We start from the raw sequence: 24903 nt of genomic DNA on the forward strand, positions 1-24903 counted from the left end.
AGTAATAGTTACCTGCACAAACAGATATCCTCCTAAGATAGCCAAATCTAAAAAAAACCCCACTCCAACTTCCAAAAATATTAAGCTTGGATATTTATGAGTCTTTTGGGTTGATTGAGAACTTAGTTGTTGATCAATAATAAAAATAATCCTCTAAAATACAACTTGCCTAATAATTCTGCACACAGTGTACAGAGGAAGCAGTCGCACCCAGGTCATGGTGTTTGATGGGGCCGAAAGAGCACCAGTATTATAAATCATACCTGGTACACATGTGTACCTCCTAACTTTTTTTTTTTGGGCTCAACATGTTCCGAGATGAGTGGAGGGAATAAGTACTTGTTTTTTAACACTCTTCCCATTATGTACATGCTGTATTTGTGGTTAAGGGAACACATTAGGTAGGACTCGTGTTATAACTCTGCCTCTTTTGCCAGTAGTATAGGGTAAAGGTAAAATTTTCATCTGCATGGGAACCTCTAAAGTAAAGCACTTGTTTTTTGGAAACCTATGGGAAAGTAGAGCTTATAACTGTTTTAAACTTGGACCATGACCGTAACGCACAATCTCCATTCAAGTTTATCTCACAGGTGTTTGATGGGGTTGAGGTCAGGGCTCTGTGTGGCCGGTCATGTTCTTCCACAATAAATGGACCCAACCATGTCTTTATGGACCTTGCACTGGTCACAGTCCTGCTTGGACTAAGAAGCGCCTTCACCAAACTGATCCCACAAAGTTAGAAGCTTCAACTATCGAAAAATGTTTTGTATGCTAAGCATTAAGATTTCCCTTCACTGGAGCTGGGGCCGAACCCTGAAAAACAAGTCCATAGCATTATCCCTCCTCCGCCAAACTTCACAGATGGCACAATACAATCAGGCGGGTAACGTTCTCCTGGCATTCGCCAAACCCAGACTCATCCATGAGATCCCAGATAGAGAAGATCCATCACTCCACAGAACACGTTTCCACTGCTCCAAAGTCCAGTGCTGGCGACTTTACACCACTACATCGTGCTTGGTGATGTAAGGCTTGCAGCTGCTCAGACACGGAAACCCATGTCATGAAGTTACCGCCAGGGGCACAGGGCCACGCTGGTATTGGTGTACTTTGTAGAAAGAGCGATTTGGTCTCACATGTTAGTTAACAACATGGCGAGGGACCGGATGTCATACATCGGAGACAAATGAAAAACCTGAATTCAATGATTAAGAGGTGCATCCCAATACTTCTGTCCATATATATGCATATATGCTTCCTTCACAAATCATTACACTCTTCCATTGACACCAGTCCGACCCTTCAATTCCCCAGATTCTTATAGAACATGACGTACACTCCAGTAATTAGCCAATACCACAGTACACTGCATTGCTGTAGGCGATGATACATTATTAATTACATCTTGGCTGTGATCTAACTACATCTTCAAGTCGTCTGGAGATGATTTTAACAGATAAATCCTTAAGCTCCTGATATGTTGGTGGTTCATGCCGTGGGCGGCATAAAAGAGGAGACCAGAAGCCCACAGCTGTACAGCATCCTAGACCGGGAACTAGGTCAGAGAAAAGTGCGCTTCTTTCAGGAATCAAAAATGAGTTGCTCATAGTTCCAAAGTGGATGAGATTACACCACCAAAGTAAGTATATTAACCCTAGCCCATAACAGATCTGCTGTTTTCTTGATTATGTAAGACTTTCTGACCCCGAAAAAACCTCTGACACCATCAACCATTTAAGAAATAGTTTTAGGCTTTACAGGATATTACATAAGCATCTTGTCCGAAAAGATTACTCAAGAGTTATTAGAGGTCAGTATGTAAATCTCTAACCGTACACATCTATATTCTTGTTTGTAGGGGATCATGTAATAAGAGATGTCATGCCGTTAGGGTCACAGTGATCTACCACAGGATCCTCCAGTTGACCAAGGCTCTGAAACAGTAATGAGCCGCAAATATGAAGCAGAAGACAACCTTGTTTGGAGGTGACTTTAGTGTCAATTATAACTAGCGTCTGTTTCTTAAGGAATGGTCACAACCTATAAGATCTTACTGGTGCTATGTCCTATACCTGCATATATGAAGGACAGCACGGTGATTTAAATCCCACCCAGGACAACATCTGCCAGGAGTTTGTATGTTCTCCCGTGTTTGTGTGGGTTTCCTCCAAGTTTTCTGGTATTCTCCCACATTCCAAAGACATACTGATAGGGAATCTAGATTGTGAGCCCCAATGGGGACAGTGATGATGATCTCTGTAAAGTACTGTGAATATTAATGGTGCTATATAAGTGAGTAAAATAAATATGTGCAATAATATCAATATAGATCATAGTCCAGTTATTAATGGATGAGCACATGGTCTGCTCAGAGGGTGGTTAGACTTTTAGAATCATGCACTCCAGTCTGACAGTGGGAACAAAAAATGTGCTTAGGGCTAATAGCACTTTTAATTTGGTAGCTCATGCAAATACATTACTTAGCAGGAGGTGATGATAAGCCCATAAGTCCATCACCCTATTCTTACTGTTTCTATTATGACCAGAAATGTAGCTATGGGGGTACCTGGAGCCCAAGAGCTCCTCAACTTCACAAGAAGACCTCTACTATTATAATTACACATGTTAGATGAGGGTGCAATGTTACCAATGTTGTTTTGTACAGGTGCATCTCACAAAATTAGAATATCATCAAAAAGTTAATTTATTTCAGTTCTTCAATACAAAAAGTGAAACTCATATATTATATAGAGTCATTACAAAGTGATCTGTTTCAAGTGTTTATTTCTGTTAATGTTGATGATTATGGCTTACAGCCAATGAAAACACAAAAGTCATTATCTCAGTAAACTAGAATAATTAACAAAAAACACCTGCAAAGGCTTCCTAAGTGTTTAAAAAGGTCCCTTAGTCTGTTTCTGTAGGCTCCACAATCATGCGGAAGACTGCTGACTTGACAAACGTCCAGAAGGCAGTCATTGACACACTCCACAAGATCCCAGAGTTCCAATTTTCATTTGGAAATCAAGGTCCCAGAGTCTGGAGGAAGAGTGGAGAGGCCACAATCCAAGCTGCTTGTGGTCTAGTGTGAAGTTTCCACAGTCAGTGATGGTTTGGGGAGCCATGTCATCTGCTGGTGTAGGTCCACTGTGTTTTATCAAGACCAAATTCAGCGCAGCCGTCTACCAGGAAATTTTTAGAGCACTTCATGCTTCCATCTGCCGACAAGCTTTTTGGAGATGGAAATTTCATTCTCCTGCAGAACTTGGCACCTGTCCACACTGCCAAAAGTACCAATACCTGGTTTAAATGCAACAGTATATCTGTGCTTGATTGGCAGCAAACTCGCCTGACCTTAACCCCATAGAGAATCTATTATAGAGAATCTATGGGGTATTGTCAAGAGGAAGATGAGAGACACCTGACCCAACAATGCAGACGAGCTGAAGGCTGCTATCAAAGCCACCTGGGCTTCCATAACACCTCAGCAGTGCCACAGGCTGATCACCTCCATGCCACGCCGCATTGATGCAGTAATTGATGCAAAAGGAGCCCTGACCAAGTATTGAGTGCATTTACTGAGCATACATTTCAGTAGGACAACATTTCGGATTTTAAAATCATTTTTCAAGCTATTGTTATAAAGTATTCTAATTTACTGAGATAATGACTTTTGTGTTTTCATTGGCTGTCAGCCATAATCATCAACATTAACAGAAATAAACACTTGAAATAGATCACTCTGTTTGTAATGACTCTATATAATATATGAGCTTCACTTTTTGTATTGAAGAGCTGAAATAAATGTAACTTTTTGATGGTTTTCTAATTTTGTGAGATGCACCTGTAACTTAGTTACCCCAATGCTTCAATGTTAATTGCATTTACATGCGTGAGTTCAAAGTCCACTTGCTGGACAAGATACATGGATGACTTGCTGCCATTTCCAAATAGCTGCATTTCGTAGGTTAACAAGAAGTAGGGGCCAGATAAAAGGGAACATTACTGTACGGGCAGACTACACAGCTTTTGGAAGCCTGTAAAGTGGCAATGCATAAGTCTGTAAAGGAGCGGTAAACAGGAACGACACAATAATGGAGGACACAGTTTATTGGCACAAAAGCTTAGTGATTACCGCCTATTGGCTTATAACTTGACAGTTACTAAACGACCAGTGATAACACAATACCCGATGCTGGGCAGACTCTCTACCTCAATCGATTTGCCATAATTACTTACAGAATGCTCTTGAGTCACTTGTACAGGATTCACAGGCCGCTCAACTGGATTAAAAGGAGCACTCTGGAAGTAGTGAGAAAGCTTTCAGGGAAACACCTTAGTGGTGAAACCAGACAGTGCCCACAGTCCATGTCACGGCTGTGTGAGGTTTGACAGACAGTCATTCTGGATCTGACTGTAGAAGGTCGCTGCGCATGGCCTTGCAGGCACCTTCTTGATCCTTTCGTCATCCCTCCTCCTCTAGGACCCAGTGGTGATCTCTACCTTCTGCTGCTAATTGAAACACCCTTACTGGATCTTTAAATACACTCAGTTTCTACATAGAGTTGCAAGTGATAAGAGTTAATTCCTCTGTTCAGGTCTCTAATTCTAGCAGTCTGCTAGATTCGTCTTGGAGTTCCTTTGTGGATTGTAGTCGTTATCTCTCTAGTGTCTTCTCAAAGCTAAGTGTATCCTCTTGTATGTTTCCCTTGTTTGTCTTTAGTTTCAGTGGGGCTGACTAGTGCTCACGCCTCCCCCTCCCTACTTAGGGCCTAGCTTTAGGGTCAGCCAGGGCTAAGGCAACCGTAGGTACTTCTGACATTGTGCTAGGGCACCCCGTAACAAGAGCATGGGAATTAAATTTTATCACAACATTCCAGGCTTATTTATAATGTTATAAAATGGTATAAGATATGGTGCTGGTGATAATTAAAATAGATTTGAAATCTATTGGCAAGTGAAGCGTCTACCAAATCTAATTTTTCTTGCATAATATCGGTATTTTTAATACTTCTTTTCGGTGTCTTAAGAAATGAAGTGTAAGTCAATCTTCTCACACTGTGCCGCTAGTCTAGCACAGGAGTTTCATGGAGGGGGATATATATCTGCTAGAGACAGATCAGATTGTAGCTCAAGGCTCTTATTAATACTTTCTGTGTGGTGGACTCCTGGGAGCCAACTGTCTCACTGTTTTACAGAGCATTTTTATCATTCTTATTGAAAACTTGCAAAAATCAAGAAATACTGTGCCGATATTCAGCTTGACATGAACTCAGTCAGGGGCATACACAAAAATCATAGGGCACCATAGCAAAAGTCCCAACTGGGCCCCTCCTCTATCCACCAGCCCCCTCCAAAAAAAAAGGATTATGCAGGCTCACGCCACATAGGAGCATGCACAGAAGGGAATACCTCCCAACTTTCAAAGATAGGGAGAGAGACATGTATTGAGGCACTAACTCTGTAATTGTTCACCTGCTGGAACCTTTTAGTGTTCTCACCCATTATGATTTGCCTTTCATGGCAACCATACAGCATTATGGCCCCACAATATAGTATGATACCTCCACACTAATTCTTTCCCAGCTAATTTGCCCTCCGAGTACCCCCAAAACAATGTGATGCACCTATAGTGTCCCCTACACACAATGATGTCCACCAAATTCCCCCACACACATTATGATGGCCTCCATAGCGACTCCAACACTCATGTATCATGGCTCCCATGGTTCCTCGCATACAGTGTGATGTCCCCCATGGTTCCCCACACAGTATAATGGCCTCAAGACCTCCCAACCACAGAATCATGGCTCCCATAGCATCTCCCACATGCAGTATCATGGCACCTATGGCCCCACAGTCCCCCACATAAAATATCATTGTCTCCCTTACACAGTATTATATCCACCTACTGCCCCCCACACAGTATCATAACCACTCATGGAACACCACAGCAGGGTGATAGTTCACAAACACGGTATGATGCCTCCAGAGCCCCCAAATCCAGTTTGACTCCTCCACAGATCCCCCACTGTTCCCCTACACATTATGATGTCCCCCACAGTCTCACACACTGTATGATGCCCACATAGTTCCCCCATTATATTGAGATGCCCACACAGTATAACATCCTCCACAGCCCCCCACACAGTATCATGGCCACTCAGTGTGATGTACGCCACACCATTCTCCCCCACAGTATGATTTCCTCACAGCCCTCTGCAAAATATGAAGTCTCCATAGTTCCTCCATACATTGAGACCCCCACACAATATGATGGTCCCCACAGACCCCCAAACCCATTGTATGATGGGTCTAACAGCCCTTCACACAGTATGATTTCATTATAGTTCCCACAAAATATTAAACCCACACACCATATAATTGCTTCCACAGCCCTCTGCCCACAATATGATGCCCAATGGTCTCCCCCACAGTATGATTTCCCCACAGCACGCTACTCAGTATGACATCCTCATAGATCTCCCACACATTGAGACCCCCCACACAGTATGATGGCCCCTACTAATCTCCACCCACAGTATAATGGCCCCCAAAGCCCTTCACACAGTGTGAAGTCCCCCACACAGCGTTATGTCTGTAATGTCCCTCACACAATGTGATGTCCCCCACACAGCGTTATGTCTGTAATGTCCCTCACACAATGTGATGTCCCTCACACAATGTGATGTCCCCCACACAGTATGATGGCCCCTACTAACCTCCACCCACAGTATGATGGCCCGCAAAGCCCTTCACACAGTGTGAAGTCCCCCACACAGTGTTATGTCTGTAATGTCCCTCACACAGTGTGATGCTCCCCACAGTTTCCCAGACAGTATGTTTCCTCAACCCTTTTCATCCACTTTGAAAAAAACAGCTCAAATCTCTTTTGCTCAGACAGTCTGCAGGCCTTACTGTGTTGTCATGTGAAACAGCCCATTATACTCTGAGGGGAGGGGGAGGAGAAAGGAGAGGAAAAAGGCAGAGGGAAAAATTGAAACATCTGGTAAACTTTTTAATAAATCTCTTACCTCACCCCAGAACTTGTATTGAGTAACATCTAGACAGATCATCTCTTCTAGATTTTTATTTCATTTTTTAGGGCACCGAGACATGGTGCAACAGTATGAATGAAGAGCAGGTATCCATCTCTGTGTACTGTGCTGTGTTTAGCAGCTAGTCCATTCCTGCCAGCTCATAGTGGATTGAAAATTAAGAAATTAAGTCTCGGTTTTGGGAGGGATTTAGATTGCAACATAAATTGTTTTATCAATACCTTTATTTGCGTTATGCTTGGAACACAAGTAGTAATGTAGATACGCAAAATAGTTTTCTGCTCAGCATGGTAAAGGGTGGTGGCAACAAGGCGGGAGTTATTTCTATGTTTTGTAGGCTCCTTTTACACAAATATTTAAAGAGACACCCTTTGACGTTAGAAGACAAGTAGGAGGTGGATCTCAGGGTCCATTGATGAGGAACAGTGGGAGTCAGTTCTTTTCTCTGTTCGGCAAATATCCACTAGTGAGGCTCAGAGGCTTTCACAAATTTATTTGTTATACAGAGTGTATAGGACCCCTCAATTTCCTCACAGAATTGGGTTTAGGGAGGGTGCTAGCTGTCCTCGATGTGGAGTGGCCCCTGCAGATATTGTTTTGGAATTGTGTCCCGTTGGCACATCTCTCGAATAATCTATTACACTATCTGCAAAAAGTCTTCACATGGCATTTTATACCGGAGGATGAAAATTAGAGAATTTCCCTAAAACATATACGGTACTTCATCAGGTCAAAAGCTTATCGCTTCCAGGTGGATTGATCCAGTTGTCCCAGGGCAGAAAGAATTGGTAAATAAAATAAATGTATTCATTATATTGGAAGAAGGGGTGTATAGAAAACCCAAAACCTTCTATCTAGGAAATCGATGTATGACCAGAAGGGGTTGGCGGAATGGTGGGGTCTTTAGACTTATTGTTTTGTATTACTTGTACCTATTAAAAAAATAATAAAAAAACTTTATCTGATAAAGCAAAAATATATAGAGCCTGTAGGGGAAAAATGGTGAAAAGGCAGGATATAAGCTTTATAATGGTTAGATATAGTATTATTCTACATGTTCACAAACAAATATTATACAACAACCCACTTGGTTCACAAACATCATGATTAGAGGTTCAGAAGTGGGAACAGTGTCCCTTTTGTCCCCCAAAAACAGCTCCATATACATGCCATAATTTATAACAAAGAGAAAAATGGAGCCTTCAATAGCTTAGAACGATTATTCAAATTTTATTGCATATAAAGATTAAAATCAGTAACAAAAAACACCCATATAACATTTATGCACAAAAATGTGATCAACACAGACCTCAGGCTGTGAGTAGCCAGTGGCGCCAATTACAATGTGGTATCATGAATAGTGACTATGCCACAGGGGCATTCCTATACATAGTACATACTGATAGTATCTAATGAGTCCATAAGTTAAACCCTGAGCCAAAGGGAAGGTATAGTACCTAGTACATCTTGGTAGTTATCAGTAGGCTCAAGGGAGAATACATAATAAATAATTGGACTCATGAACATACCCAGCAGTTGGAGATGGACACCAATGGGACAGTCAGCCTGGTGAGAAGATTCCCCACGTCCCCTACGCATGTTTCGCTTGTATAAATGACCGCTTCATCATGGGGGAATATTCATTAGTATTCACAAACAAGGCAGCTTATTCTGGAAGTTACTTGAAAATATATTTAACCACTTTTTAAATGGGATGTCGGCAGGGGGACGGGGCTGTGGTCACTGCTGCAGTCACCTCTGCAGCTACTTTCCCCAACCTGCAACTAAACATCATTTGTGACATTTCCGATGGCTGGGCTAGTCCATGCTCTATTGAGCATGCGTCGGTTGTCAACTCTGACGCATGCTCGATATACACTCCCTGCTCACAGTGCTATATTCCTTTGCGTAGTGACAGTGTGCTCCCTCACCAGGTCTTACGAGTAGTGACAAACTAGCAAGAGAGTGCACTGTTAGTGCGCATTGAAAAGGAGAGAACAGAGCAAGCAGGGAGAGCAGAGGCCAGTGCAACCCCGAAACAGTCATCACAGCCCTGAAAAGGGATTTTCTGTGCTCCTTAAAGTGGGGCTTTTGCACCCCTGAAGATTGACCATTCAGATCAGCGGTATGGTTGTGCCTCTGGTCTGAACTGAGCACTCTCCTAGGCTGCAGATTTCCCTGAGTTGTGTAGTGGGACATAGGCTGGTCAGATCCAGCTATCGACTCAGCTTCAACATTGGGCAAGCAGGCTCTGAAGCTATAGAGCCTTCTAGTTGCGCTTGCTCCTTACCTAGATATTAGGTCAATGTCAGGCTGCAGAGGTGGCCGGTAACCTAGGCATTGAACTGCTGTACTCCTTGTATTATATTTATTCTTGAGAACAGAGGGCAGTTTGGCAGTTTTAATAAGAGGTAGTTGTAAAGTTGCTTGTTTTTGCAAACACTTTGCAACTTTACCCATTTAACTTGTGTATTATTTATTTGTTAAGACTTACTCCACCCAAGGAATTCAGTCTGTGAACAGGTGACTTACATAAAGTGACGGTTTCTTACTCACAGTGGGTAATGCTCTAATGGTCTGCAGAGAATATTTCATGTGCTCGGTCAGAAGTCTTCATACCAGTATGCTGCTGTCATAGGACCTTGACATCGAGAAACCTGAAGACAAAAACCGTCCTGCACTAAGATTTTCCATTGCTTTACCTCTGTAGATTTATTACAATGTGCTTCTTTTAGGGTGGAGGGATTCTTTCAAGTTGTCATTTATGAGGACTTGTCATAACTTGAAAGGTTTTTTTTTTTATTATTATTTCTTCCCAGGATGGTGGTTCAGGTGTGGTTGTACTTCTACTGCATCTGTCTCTGGCGTTGTTTCAAGTTTATACTGAGGAAGCTGACCGGACGGTGTGAGCTCCAGAGAATCTGCTACAAGAACAAACCTGGTGCCGGACGGACCTTAAAATTAGGTAATTGTCTGCTGTATAATGCCATTCTTTTACTTCTACCATTCATGTCATATTGCTTGAAATTCCGGAGCTGTCAGATTTGATAGTTGCTTGTTTGAGCATTGATTTTTCAATCCTTTACCATTTTTTGGGGAATAACCCTTTAACACCAAATCTTAATATGTACCTAAATCTACAGAAATACAGCTGAATAAAGAAGCTGCTGCATTCCCTAGAGATTATTAATTGGGTAGTAGTATTTAGAAAACCATCTGGCGCAGTGATCTGGGCATTTTATGGTATGGTTATATGTACTCTTACGTTGTGCCATTGAGGCACAATATGATACACATAAGGAAACAGGACATCAGCCGAAGCTACTGCACAGGGCATCATCCAACTTAAAGATGGTTAAGGGGCAGTCCTTTCATACAGCCAAATCAGATCTCAGGCTTTGCACTGAGGAGGAGCAATGCCCCGAAACACGTGTCTGCAAATGGAGATTCTGGGTTGGCTTTCATCCTCATGTGACAAGGCTCATTAAAGGGTCGATATTGACTTTTAGGATTCATATCCCCAATGGGTGGCACTAAAGTTCAAGTCCACTTCCCCTCTGATGAGGCAATTTGAATACCCTGGTTACAGCATTGCTTTTGGCTTCTTGGTTTTGCCACTTAACATGCGAAATGCCTCAACGGAGTCTTGTTGTAAAGAACTGAACCTTTATAAAAGAGAGGAGGCCAAAATGCCTCCACTGAAAGGATCTGACTATTGTAGGGTATAAAGTGCTTATTGTCCGTCTGCTTCACTGGGATTAATTTTATTATCTTTTTTCAGAATCCTCCTTGAAGTCATCTAAAAGTAAGGTAAGTTTTCCCTCCCAGCTTAAGAAGTTCATTCTAAACCACAATCTGCTCCTATGTCCACTGCTTTTTGTTCAGAGGGGACAGCATTAAAATGAAGTGTCCACTTATGACACTATGCCAAAATCCTGGGCAGATTAATTTACGAATATATTTTTATACTGTCGCTTCACATAGAGATAAAACATTCTGGTTTCCTCACAGTATAATGTTCAATGCATTAAACGTAAAGCGATTCTCCCATCTCATACATTGATGGCATATTACTAGGATAGATGAGTTATGATATGTGATTTAGGATCAGTGGAGGTCACGATAGTAGCTGAGCAAAAAGATTCCACCATATTGATCCTCCACCATCAGCTTTTCCCTGGGGGGTCTTGAATTTGAAAAGTTTTTGTCTAAATCAAATCATTTCAAAACGTTCTAATTAATGGTGAGCGAATCTGTCGAAATTTGAATTTGGCCAGGAAATTTAATGTGAATCAATTGCGTTTTATCATGTTCTTTGATCTTGCTAGACTCCAGAGCATAATAAATGTAGCATGAAAACAAAAATATTAACCTCTGAGTTCATCTGTCCTGCCACCGCCGCACCCGTCTGGTCCTCCGCGCAGCTCCCTCTGGTCTCTTCTTTAATCCTCCATGGCACAAAAGATAGGTCATGAGTAGGGTTGAGCGAGTATGTTCTGTTCCGAGTATGCTCGGGCCGAGCTCCGAGTATTTACAGCTGCTCGGTGATATGGTTGAATCGCTCCCGTGTGCATGATTTGCAACTGTTTGACAGCTTTATTACATGTGAGGAATGTGTAAGAAATAGACATTCCTCACATGAAATAAAGCTGTCAAACAGTTGCAAATCATGCACATGGGAGCGATTTAACCTTATCACCGAGCAGCTATAAATACTCGGTGCTCGGGCCCGAGCATACTCGGCGAACATACTCGCTCATACTCACTCAACACTAGTCATGAGTATGTGAAAGCCTGGAAAACTCTGTGACCTGATTTGTATTGTTTTTGAATGACCAGATTTTTTCTTTACACCCTCATTGTGATTTTCCACCTCTAACTTTTTTTTTTTTTATTTGTTTGGCTACCTAAGTAGGGTTTACTTTTTTTTCTGTCAAATTTTGTTTGTTAATTTTTTGTAATATTTTTTTTCCATTTTAGTTTAATTTTGCATTACAAGTAAATTGTAAAGTGCAAAAGAATATTTTTTTTTTATTTTAACATTTTTTTTTAATCTTTTTTATAAATTTGGGAATTTATACCCAACAAACTGTTACAACGGGTTCTTTCTTTTGCTTTGCTTGTTTTGATACGTATTATAATATATTATATATATTTATTAGCCTCTTGTAATAGTATGATGAAGGGTGACAATATTGTAGGCAGTGTATTTCTTTTTTCTCTTCTTGTATTTTAGATATACTTTTTAACTTATTTTTGTATAGATATTTTTTTTCTATATAGAGGTCACTTTTTTTATTATGCAGTTGTCCTGTTAGCGGCACATTTCTATGGGCTGATTTCATCCCATTAGTGAGGGCCGATGGACTATATACAAGTCAGTCCGAGCATATTTACTGGCCTGTTTACATGGCCGACAAAACCTGATGGGAACAGAACAATCATCTGCAACATTTCCCCCATTTACACTGGGTGATGTGCTGCTGCTAACGATGATTATACTCCAGTATAAAAGATACGATCTCTTGACAAATGAGCCTTTTGCTTATTCGTCAGGTGATCGCCGTCATATTTAAATAATCTATTAAATGAACCTTTAGGCATCTATAGAGCCCTAACCAGTCTGCCCTACTACAACCACCTAGAGATCCTTTTGATCATGGAGTCCAGTAGAGGCCAAAGAGGTCCAACCAATAAAAAAATAATACCTAATAATTCAATGCAGTGCAATACTGGTATGAGGATACAACTTTTCAAGAACCCTTCATTCAATCCTAAAATCCCCGTTTCAATATGGAGTGTGTTGTAAAAACACTATTTCCCCTATCTGCGACCAAGCTGTTATGTTCGGCTGCACAATCGGTGCTTTGTTTGACCACAGACCACATGGTAACATAGAAGCTGATTTACCAAACGATCGCTGTGCGAGAAAATGTGTTAAGCTTTGGAGATTAGTTCCTGTAACACCCTGAGAGCGCAGGAAAGCTGATTATCCTCTGATGACATTGTCAGGCAGTTCCAGATTCTGGAGCAATCATATTTAATAATGAAGAAATGGATTGATTGATGATTGGGTTGTGCCGCGTAATGGAGCCTGAGGATTGTGAAGGTGCCTGATTTCATTCACAAGAACTAGCATTGGCAGATAAAGCAATAGGACCATACTGTAGCATTGTCTGCCTTCAATTTAAGACTTGCATAATAAAAAATGATCATACTCCTTTGGATGCTGTATTATGGGAGTATCCTCTGCAAGCATTGCTTTTAGGGCAAAAATAAGCCCTAGTTTCTGTCAGGGCCGGCGTTAGGCTGAAGCTTCCACATGGTTCTTTGCAGCTCCAACACACAGACTGCTCAGCTGTCCTAGCTAACCCATGCAGTCTCCATTGAGAGGGAGACCCCGGCTCATCTCTCTCCCAGCTATAGCACACGTTTTGGCTGGTCACTTACCAGCTGCATACTCGACTCTTTTCCATCCAGCAGACTGACACCCACCTAGTGAACACAGGTCCTGGTTCTAGTAAAAAGCTAAGCAGGTGCATCTAATCAAATCCTGCAGAGCTAGGACTTAACCCTGTTGTAAATGGCTCTGCTACAATGTGTATGTGTGTACATACATGTGTATGTATGTGCATACATGTGTATGTATGTGCAGCGTGTACATACATGTGTATGTGCAGTGTGTGCATGTGATGACATGATTATATTTTAATAAATTATGATTTTTTTTTTTTGTTCAAGAAAAAATGTGGATCCGCTTAAAAAATAATCCCTATTCCATCTTTCAGAGCAAAAAGTTATATAAGATCCGGTCTTATTTTCAGGGAAACACGGTATTAGACACTGGGGTCCTGGTCTAACTTACAAGACTAGATTAGCACAGCCAGTCTTGTAAATAAGGGACCCTTATTATGGATGGTTTGTGTGGTTTATGCTGAAGATGTTTTTATAGTAATCGGTCAGAAAACAAATGTTTGCTTCTCCAAGAATTCAGAGTCATAATAAGTATAGTAGAGTAGGCCCCCAAGAACATCCACGGCAGCTCTTTTGTGGATCCGCATTGTACAGGCCAAATTAATCCCCTGTGTGTAAGGCCCTAAAATAAGACAGTAAAATAGATAAGTCTGCATATATTTTATAATTCAAGCTGTGATTCAGAGTAATAGATATTTCTTGTGTTATAGGAGCTGTATTAGGATGATTGGCAGATATTATTATTAGAGCAGTCTCGCTTTCTTTCCTAGCTCCTGCAGTCGGCAGTGGCAGTGCACCCCGATGCAATTGAAAAAACCATAGAAGATATCCTGACTCTGAAGAAAGTGAATATAGACACCAATCCGCAGTAAGACATCTTTACACAATCTGCATTGACATTTATGAAATATCTCTCCCTCGTCTAGGTGGATGTGCAGGCATAGCTCTACATCCATCTGTATGGGAGCTATGAAAATTGCTGAGCTTGTGTGCTTGTATACACCGTTAAAATAACCCAAACTATAGTGGGGAAAAAAAGTCTAAACACGCCTTTTAAAATGTCATGAATGTTCTCCACCTTTAATGTGACCCATAATCCGTAATAATCCATTGAAAAACAAATTGAAATTTTTTCAGGTGTAAAAAGAAAACTAAGGAACCAAAATAATGTGTTTGCATAAATCTGCACACCCTTACAATAATACTTTGTTGAAGTACTGTTTGAATTTATGACAGCATTCAGTCTTTTTGGGTAGGAGTCGATCAGCATAAATCTGGTATCGCTGTAATCGCACCGACCCAAAGAATAAAGTCGCCTAATCACTTTTACCGCACGAGGAACGGAAAAAAATACATAAAACCAATTCTTCACCCACTGTTGATTTGTTCATTCTGCCTCCCAAAGATCGCAGTAAGTCTCAGCGCACATTTATCCTGCGCTCTACGTTGAGCGCTTACACCGGAGTTTCCGTGTAAATCTCTGAAATACGTGATTCAGACGGAAACCCTGGTGGAATATTCCCTATAATGAGGCAGATGGAGGCACTGTGAACGCTGTATGACCTGTGATCCGGCGGTGTCCGTCTTTTTAGGCATGCATAAAACTGCCGTCGGCCACAGTTTTGTGCACTTCTGAAAAGAAGGACACTGCTGAACAGAGGCCAGATGGAGTCCAGAGTAACTCTGCTGCCTGATTTTAGTGAATGGATCCCTCAGGGGTTTCATCTGAATCAAGTTCATTCGGAGATTTTGATGGAAACCCCAATATAACTGCTCAGCATAGAGCGCTGGATAAATGTGACTCAAATTTTATGTAAAATGTTCCTACCAAAAGCTTCAAATCAATCAACAAAAAAAGTCCCCATTCAGGTCTGTCATCTGTTATCGGAAATATAGGGGGTAGCACAAAGGCTATGGAAAAGCGCTATGGCACCTCTCCCCCCAAAAGAAATTCAGCAAATTCTGCAGTTCAAAATCCTAATGATGCCCCTCCCTCCTGAGCTCCACAGTGTGCCTAAACCGTAGTTAGTGTCCATATGTTTGGCATTTCTGTAGCGATGAGAGCCCACCTAGAAGCATGAGCTGGGCACAACGTTCTGGTCACTAAAATGTACTGGGCACTACAGCGTACTGGTCACTACAACGGCAGTTTGAAATTTTCACTCAGCAACATCCGCTGCTGTTTGTTTATTGAAAACACCCATTGAGTCAAAATCGTCATTACACCTGTAAATAAATTCCCAAAGGGGTATAATTTCCAAAATGGGGTCACTTGAGGGGGGGTTCTGCTATTCTAGCATTTAGGAGCTTTGTATATGGAGTCCGCATACTAGTCTAGAAAAATCTGCGCTCCAGGAGGCAAATAGCGCTTTGTCCCTCCCGAGTCTCGCCAAGTGGCTAAGCAGTTCTGTACAGCCACATATAGGGTATTTCTACATTCAGCAGAAATTGTGGGACAAATTTTGGCTCCATTTTTACCCAATTTCCCAGTGTAAAAATGTAAAATCTGGGTCTGAAGCAAACTTTTGGTGGTAAACATGTAATTTTTTTGTTTCTCAACTGCCCAATGGTATAACATTTTGTGACCCCCCCTGTGGTGTCAATATGATCACTGCACCCTTGGATGAACTCCATTGAGAGGTCTGACCTCATTGTAAAATGAGGTCTTTTATGGGGGGTCTGCTGTTCCTGAACCTCAGGGGCTCTGCCAATGTGACATGGCACCCTCAAACCAGTACAACAAAATCTGACCTCCAATATGGTGCTTCTTTTCTTTTGAGCTTTGCATTGTGCATCAAAAATAGTTTATGACCACATGTGGATGTACACAGAAAAAATTGCACAACAAATTTTGGGGACCATTTTCTCCTGCTATCCTTGTGAAAATAAAAAATTTGGGGCTAAAAACATTTTTGTGGGAAAAATATTTTTTTTTTTTAATTTTTACAGATCTACGTTGGAAAATTCTGTGAACCTCCTGTGGGGTCATGGTGATCACCACACATCTAGATAAGTTCCTTGAGGGGTCTAGTTTCCAAAATGGGGTCACTTGTGGGGTTTTTCCACTGTTTAGGGACATCAGGGGCTCTCCAAACACGACATAGCGTCCGCTAATTATTCCAGCAAATTTTACATTCAAAAAGTCAAATGGCGCTCCTTCCCTTTTGAGCCATGCAGTGTGCCCAAACAATGGTTTTCCCCCACATATGGTGTATCGGCTTACTCAGGGGAAATTGCACAACAAATTTTCTGATGCAATTTCTCCTGTTACCAGTATGAAAATGCAAAATTTGGGGCTGAAAACTTTTTTGTGGGAAAAATGTGAAAATTTTATTTTTACGGCTCAATGTTCTAAACTTCTCTGAAGCACCTAGTGGTTCACAGTGCTAAACACACATCTAGATAAGTTCCCTGAGGGGTCTAGTTTCCAAATTGGTGTCACTTGTTGGGGGTTTCCACTGTTTAGGCACATCAGGGGCTCTCCAAACGCGACATGGTGTCCGCTAATTATTCCAGCAAATTTTACATTCAAAAAGTCAAATGGCGCTCCTTCCCTTCCGAGCCATGCTGTGCGCCCAAACAATGGTTTTCCCCCACACATGGGGCATCGGCATGCTCAGGAGAAATTGCACAATAACTTTTGGGGTCCATGTTTTCCTGTAACCCTTGCGAAAATAAAAAAAATTAGGTCTAAAGTAAAATTTTTGTGAAAAAAAGTTAAATGTTCATTGTTTTCTTCCACGTTCCAAAAATTCCTGTGAAGCACCTGAAGGTTTAATAAACTTTTTGAATATGGCTTTGAGCACTTTGAAGGGTGCAGTTTTTAGAATGGTGTCACTTTTTGAGTATTTTCTTTCATATAGACCCCTCAAAGTCACTTCAAATGTAATGTGGTCCCTAAAAAAATGTTTTTGTAAATTTTGTTGTGAAAATGAGAAATCATTGGTCAACTTTTAACCCTTATAACTTCCTAACAAAAAAAATGTTGGTTTCACAATTGTGCTGATGTAAAGTAGACATGTGGGAAATGTTATTTATTATCTATTTTGTGTGACATATCTCCCTGATTTCAGAGCATAAAAATTCAAAGTTTGAAAATTGTGAAATTTTCTAAATTTTTGCCAAATTTCCGATTTTGTCATAAACACCAGTCATATCAAATATACACTGCTCAAAAAATAAAGGGAACACTTAAAAAACAGAATATAACTTCAAGTAAATCAAACTGTTCAATTAGGAAGCAACACTGATTGACAATCAATTTCACATGCTGTTGTGCAAATGGAATAGACAATAGATGGAAATTATTGGCAATTATCAAGACACCCTCAATTAAAGAGTGGTTCTGCAGGTGGGGACCACAGACCACATCTCAGTATCAATGCTTTCTGGCTGATTTTTGGGCACTTTTGAATGTTGGTTGTGCTTTCACACTCGTGGTAGCATGAGACGGACTCTACAACCCACAGAAGTTGCTCAGGTAGTGCAGCTCATTCAGGATGGCACATCAATCCGAGCTGTGGCAAGAAGGTTTGCTTTGTCTGTCAGCGTAGTGTCCAGAGGCTGGAGGCGCTACCAGGAGACAGGCCAGTACACCAGGAGCCGTGGAGAGGGCCGTAGGAGGGCAACAACCCAGCAGCAGGACCGCTACCTCTGCCTTTGTGCAAGGAGGAACAGGAGGAGCACTGCCAGAGCACTGCAAAATGACCTCCAGTGGGCCACAAAAGTGCATGTGTCTGCACAAACGGTTAGAAACCGACTCCATGAGGGTGGTATGAGGGCCCGACATCCACAGATAGGGGTTGTGCTCACAGCCCAACACCGTGCAGGACGCTTGGCATTTGCCACAGAACACCAGGATTGGCAAAGTCGCCACTGGCGCCCTGTGCTCTTCACAGATGAAAGCAGGTTCACACTGAGCACATGTGACAGACGTGACAGAGTCTGGAGACGCCGTGGAGAGAAATCTGCTGCCTGCAACATCCTTCAGCATGACCGGTTTGGCAGTGGGTCAGAAATGGTGTGGGGTGGCATTTCTTTGGAGGGCCGCACAGCCTTTCATGTGCTCGCCAGAGGTAGCCTGACTGCCATTAGGTACCGAGATGAGATCCTCAGACCCCTTTTGAGACTATATGCTGGTGCGGTTGGCCCTGGGTTCCTCCTAATGCAGGACAATGCCAGACCTCATGTGGCTGGAGTGTGTCAGCCGTTCCTGCAAGATGAAGGCATTGAAGCTATGGACTGACCCGCCCGTTCCCCAGACCTGAATCCGATTGAGCACATCTGGGACATCATGTCTCACTCCATCCTCGAACGTCACGTTGCACCACAGACTGTCCAGCAGTTGGCGGATGCGTTAGTCCAGGTCTGGGAGGAGATCCCACAGGAGACCATCGGCAACCTCATCAGGAGCATGCCCAGGCGTTGTAGGGAGGTCATACAGGCACGTGGAGGCCACACACAATACTGAGCCTCATTTTGAATTGTTTTAAGGACATTACATCAAAGTTGGATCAGCCTGTAGTGTGTTTTTCCACTTTAATTTTGGGGGTGACTCCAAATCCAGGCCTCCATTGGTTAATAAATTTGATTTCCATTGATGATTTTTGTGTGATTTTGTTGTCAGCACATTCAACTTTGTACAGAACAAAGTATTCAGTGAGAATATTTCATTCATTCAGATCTAGGATGTGTTATTTGAGTGTTCTCTTTATTTTTCTGAGCAGTGTATTTTACCACTATCATGAAGTACAATATGTCACGAAAAAACAATCTCAGAATCAGTGGGATCTGGATCCGTTGAAGTGTTTCAGAGTTATTACCTCATAAAGTGACACTGGTCAGTATTGTCAAATTTGTCCCGGTCATGAAGGTGAAAACAGGCTCAGGGGTGAAGGGGTTAAAGAGTAATACGTTTTAATTTTTAGCTCAGAATTGAGAATTTTAATAATGACCGATCAATTCTGGCAGAGAAAGAAGCAGATTTCTTTGATAAGATATACAGTGGGTACGGAAAGTATTCAGACCCCTTTAAATTTTTCTCTCTTTGTTTCATTGCAGCTATTTGGTAAATTCTAAAAAGTTCATTTTTTTCTCTTTAAAGTACAGTCTGCACCCCATCTCGACTGAAAAAAACAGAAATGTAGAAATTTTTGCAAATTTATTAAAAAAGAAAAACTGAAATATCACATGGTCATAAGTATTCATACCCTTTGCTCAGTATTGAGTAGAAGCACCCTTTTGAACTAGTACAGCCATGAGTCTCCTTGCGAATGATGCAACAAGTTTTTCACACCTGGATTTGGGGATTCTCTGCCATTCTTCCTCCTCTCCAGGTCCATCAGGTTGGATGGTGAACGTTGGTGGACAGCCATTTTCAGGTCTTTCCAGAGATGCTCAATTGGGTTTAGGTCAGGGCTCTGGCTGGGCCAGTCAAGAATGGTCACAGAATAGTTTTGAAGCCACTCCTTTGTTATTTTAGCTGTGTGCTTAGGGTCATTGTCTTGTTGGAAGGTGAACCTTCAGCCAAGTCTGAGGTCCAGAGCACTCTGGAAGAGGTTTTCATCCAGGATATCTCTGTACTTGGCTGCATTTATGTTTCCTTCAATTGCAACCAGTTGTCTGTCCCTGCAGCTGAAAAACACCCCCATAGCATGATGCTGCCACCACCATGTTGCACTGTTAGGATTTTATTGGGCAGGTGATGAACAGTGCCTGGTTTTCTGCACACATACCGCTTAGAATTATCACCAAAAAGTTCTATCTTCATCTCATCAGACCAGAGAATCTTATTTCTCATAGTCTGGGAGTCCTTCATGTGTTTTTGAGAAAACTGTATGCGGACTTTCATATGTCTTGCACTGAGGAGAGGCTTCCGTCGCTCCACTCTGCCATAAAGGCCCGACTGGTGGAGGGCTGCAGTGATAGTTGACTTTGTGGAACTTTCTCCCATCTCCCTACTGCATCTCTGGAGCTCAGCCACAGTGATCTTAGGGTTCTTCTTTACCTCTCACCAAGGCTTCTCTACCACGATTGTTCAGTTTGGCTGGATGGCCAGGTCTAAGAAGACTTCTGGTGGTCCCAAACATCTTCCATTTAAGGATTATGGAGGCCACTGTGCTCTTAGGGACCTTGGGTAATGCAGAAATTATTTTATAACCTTGGCCAGATCTGTGCCACAATTCTGTCTCTGAGCTCCTTGGGCAGTTCCTTTTGAGCTCATGATTCTTATTTGGTCTGACATGCACTGTGAGCTGTGAGGTCTTATATAGACAGGTGTGTGCCTTTCCAAATCAAGTCCTATCAGTTTAATTAATTAAATTAATGTTTAAACACAGCTGGACTCCAATGAAGGAGTAGAACCATCTCAAGGAGGATCACAAGGAAATGGATAGCATGTGACTTAAATATGACTGTCTGAGCAAAGGGTCTGAATATTTATGACCATGTGATATTTCAGTTTTTCTTTTTTAATAACAATGACAAAGGATTGGCTTCAGAACAACTCTGTGACCATTCTTGACTGGCCCAGTCAGAGCCCTGACCTAAACCCAATTGAGCATCTCTGGAGAGACCTGAAAATGGCTGTCCACCAACGTTCACCATCCAACCTGACGGAGCTAGAGAGGATCTGCAAGGAAGAAAGGCAGAGGATCCCCAAATCCAGGTGTGAAAAACTTGTTGCATCATTCCCAATAAGACTCATGACTGTACTAGCTCAAAAGGGGGCTTCTACTCAATACTGAGCAAAGGGTCTGAATACTTATGACCATGTGATATTTCAGTTTTTCTTTTTTAAGAAATTTGCAAAAAATTTCTACATTTCTGTTTTTTTCTGTCAAGATGGGGTGCAGAGTGTACTTTAACGAGAAATAAATGAACTTTTTAGAATTTACCAAATGGCTGCAATGAAACAAAGAGTGAAAAATGTAAAGGGGTCTGAATACTTTCTGTACCCACTGTATATCTATCTTATCAGAGAAATCTGCTTCTTTCTCTGCCAGAATTGATCAGTCATTATTAAAATTCTCAATTCTGAGGTAAAATCTGTTTTCAGTGAAGATACAGTCCTATTACTGAGATAGAAGATGGCTGTTGCTATGGATATTCTGTGTAGATAGGAGGAGCTACAAGTAGAGCTCCCCCCCCCCCCCCCATCGAGAGAGAATCTTATCAGTAGCAACTGTCAAGCCCCTTGAACATGTTTCCCACGTTGCATTCTCCTGGTCTATAATTACCCTGGAAAGACCTGGTGCACTTTTTGGCAATAATATCTCACATTAGCATTATGCCTGTCATTAGTCACAGTACCAGTCACTGAAGAGTCTCCATACTTTTTATGTACTGAGGCCCAGCAATAGTTGAACTAAGTACCTTAAGAACCCTTGGGTGCAGCCCATCTGGCCTGGGACCTTGTTCATTTTGTACTTCAGCTGATTTGATTATTTTTTTTTACAGATTCTTTTTGGCTATTTGTAGTTTGCGCTCAGATATTGTAAATGCCATTTATTTTCATTAATAACCTTTCTAACCATAAGTGCAAGCCATGTAGGATTTAATTTCTGTCTATGCTTGTTTACTACAGGAACATATTTTGCAGTCTGATTGACCAATATAGGCTTAAACGCTCTCATTATCATGTGTATCACTATCTGACAGTAGCTGCTCCTAGTCAATGTCCTGAAGTGCAGCCTTCAAGCTCGAAAAATTAGCCTTTTTTTAAGTTATTTATATTTTTAGATTCATGGGAACAGTGAACATACACTTTCCAATTATATTTCAGAACCAATTTCCTTTATTCCATTATCACTGGAAGACATTTATTTATTTTTTCACTTCTAGGTTTTCAGTGTCTCTTCAAGCTTGCCTTCTCCAGATCGTAGGCTACAGGAATCTAACTGTAGAGGTGGAAAAGCTGCGCCGGGAGGCATATGACTCCGATAATCCTGAGCATGAGGATATGCTTGTTAAGGTGAGACGATAATGTGGCTCTGCCAACAGACACGCATCATGGGACTGCTATTGTAGATGGTTAGAGTTGGGACGAATTTATTCACAGGACTTGTACCATCAACCATGTCAAAAATCTGTTCCCGCTGATTTGGAGAACCGCCCTTTACCACCCGACATCACTGGCTCTTCTTTTGATTAGCCATCCTGGCGTGACGGCATCTTTGCATCATAACACAAGTGACGTCTCACCAGGCTGACTAATCAAAAGAAGAGCCGTGGATGACATCTAGTAAGAGGTGGTTCTCGCGACTCTTGTCCGGCAACCACAGATTACTAATGTGGCCAATGGACCAGGTCTTGCGAATCAGTTTGCACCAAATCTATGATGGTAATTCCTTCCATAACTGGCAACAAATCCACAGGATAGTGACAGGTCCAATCTTTCAAACTGTGGTCTCTAATGACCTTCTGTGAGTGAAGAGATGGTGGAAAATATAAATATGCCATAAATGTTTAAGATGTAAATAATCCTTTAAGTTTGCTTCAGTAGAACCTCAGGCAGTGGTTCATAAGCACCCTAGTCTCCTGAAATCTGATGTTATAAAGTCTAGCCAGGTATTGTGCCTGTAAAGTACAAACTGAACCATGTCTAAGTGTTGTTGGCCCCTTTTACGATAAAGCCTACCCTGAGGACCCAGGGCCTATTGCTCTGTAGAACAGAACTGCTGGTACAGCCACCATTCATGGTGCCATCTTTCCTGTCGTAATTGCTGCCTAGGATAAAAAGCATACAAGCCAACAGTCCCAATCCAATCTTGAACCATAAAGGGGTTTGGTTAGATCATACACAAAAGTGGAAGTTCAGGGGGGGGGGGGTGTTCCATGTGCCAAGTTTTGAGATTTAAATATTGGAAAGTATGCAATAGGAAAAAAAAGAGAATCAATCCCTGTTACATCCCACGTGCTTTTTTATGTATTTTACCATACAAATAACTTGGTGATTTTTTTTTTCTATAGATTGCTTTTTCCTTAAACCTTCATTTTGGCATCAGATATCTTTTTGCGTAAACTGCATATTAGTTGTTTTTTTTGTTTTTTTAAATTGGGTCATGGATTCATTTGCACAGTCGTTTATTCACTTCGTTTCCGGGCCCGACATTTTATTTAATGTGCGAGTTCTCGATAAGAAGCCTAAACACTTCCCGAGATAACATTCATTTCTCATTTACAGCTGTGGAAAATGCTGAAACCTGGCGTTCCTCTGGAAGCGCGGGTCTCCAAGCAGTGGTGTGAAATTGGTTTCCAAGGCGATGACCCAAAAACAGATTTTAGAGGAATGGGTCTTCTGGGACTGTACAACTTGGTGTAAGTATCTGCTGCATCGGAGTAGCGCACAGTGCAGGGAGAACATGATCAGAGAGAATTTGGCCACAGGTTATTGAGCGTCGTCCTCATGATCAGTCACTGCAAAAATTAGAAAATTATTGCCAAACTCCATCCATTTATGTACATAATAATTATTTTTATTTATATAGCGCCAACATATTCCGCAGCACTTTACAATTAAGTGGTGACACATACAGACAATAAAGGCAATACAAGGTAAGACCGTTTAAACAGTTGCATTAGGAGTGAGGGTCCGGCTGCTCGCAAGCTTACAATCTGCAAGGAAATGGGGGGACACAATAGGTGAAAAGTGCTTGTTATTTCAGGTCCATCCATTGTAATAAATAGGGATTTTCATATAAAGCTGCATGATCCGGTCATCAGCCCGTATGTCTAAGTGCAATTTACAAGTGCAGTTATCATGTACATGGAGGTTGTGGAGACAGATGAATAGGAGGGAGCAGATTCTGAATAATATTTAGGAGGAGGGAATAGGGGAGAGTTAGATAAGTGAGTTGAAATGGTAGGCTTGTTTAAAGAGATGTGTTTTTAAAACATGCCTAAAAGCGTGGTGGCTAGACATCAGTCGGTTCATCTGGGGTAATGCATTCCAGAAAACTGGTGCAGCATGAGAGAAGTCTTAGACGTGGAGGTTTGGATTATGGAGGATGTTAGTCTTAGGTTAGTTTCAGAATGGAGGGCACTTGTAGGGCAATAGACAGAGATGAGGGAGGAGATATAGGGCGGTGCAGAACTGTGGAGAGCTTTGTGGGTGAGAGATATGAGTTTATATTGTATTCTGGAGCTGATGGGTAACCAGTGTAATGACTGGCACAAGTTGGAGGCATCGGTGAAGCGGCTGGACAGAAATACGACCATGGCTGCCACATTCAGGACGGATTGGAGGGGAGAAAGTTTAGTAAGAGGGAGACCAATCAATAGAGAGTTGCAGTAGTCCAGACGAGAGTGAATAAGAGCGACCGTTAGAGTTTTAGCAGAGTCAAAGGTGAGAAAAGGTCGGATTCTGGAGAAG

At 41.8% G+C, this 24903-nt stretch overlaps 1 protein-coding gene across 3 annotated transcripts in view; it reads left to right on the forward strand.

Moving 5' to 3' along the window:
- ELMOD1 (ELMO domain containing 1) overlaps positions 1-24903 on the forward strand; it is a 135752-nt gene that overhangs the window by 83456 nt on the left and 27393 nt on the right. For all 3 annotated transcript variants that reach the window (XM_073662197.1, XM_073662199.1, XM_073662198.1), the window contains 5 exons: positions 9878-10023; positions 10840-10868; positions 14303-14400; positions 22374-22503; positions 23716-23849. In XM_073662197.1, the coding sequence (XP_073518298.1) occupies positions 9878-10023; positions 10840-10868; positions 14303-14400; positions 22374-22503; positions 23716-23849 (537 nt within the window). The remainder of the gene's footprint in view (positions 1-9877; positions 10024-10839; positions 10869-14302; positions 14401-22373; positions 22504-23715; positions 23850-24903) is intronic.

This window comes from Phyllobates terribilis, unplaced genomic scaffold (assembly GCF_046119375.1).
Source record: "Phyllobates terribilis strain yellow unplaced genomic scaffold, ASM4611937v1 Scaffold_2__4_contigs__length_985480577, whole genome shotgun sequence".
Classification (NCBI taxonomy): Eukaryota; Metazoa; Chordata; class Amphibia; order Anura; family Dendrobatidae; genus Phyllobates; species Phyllobates terribilis.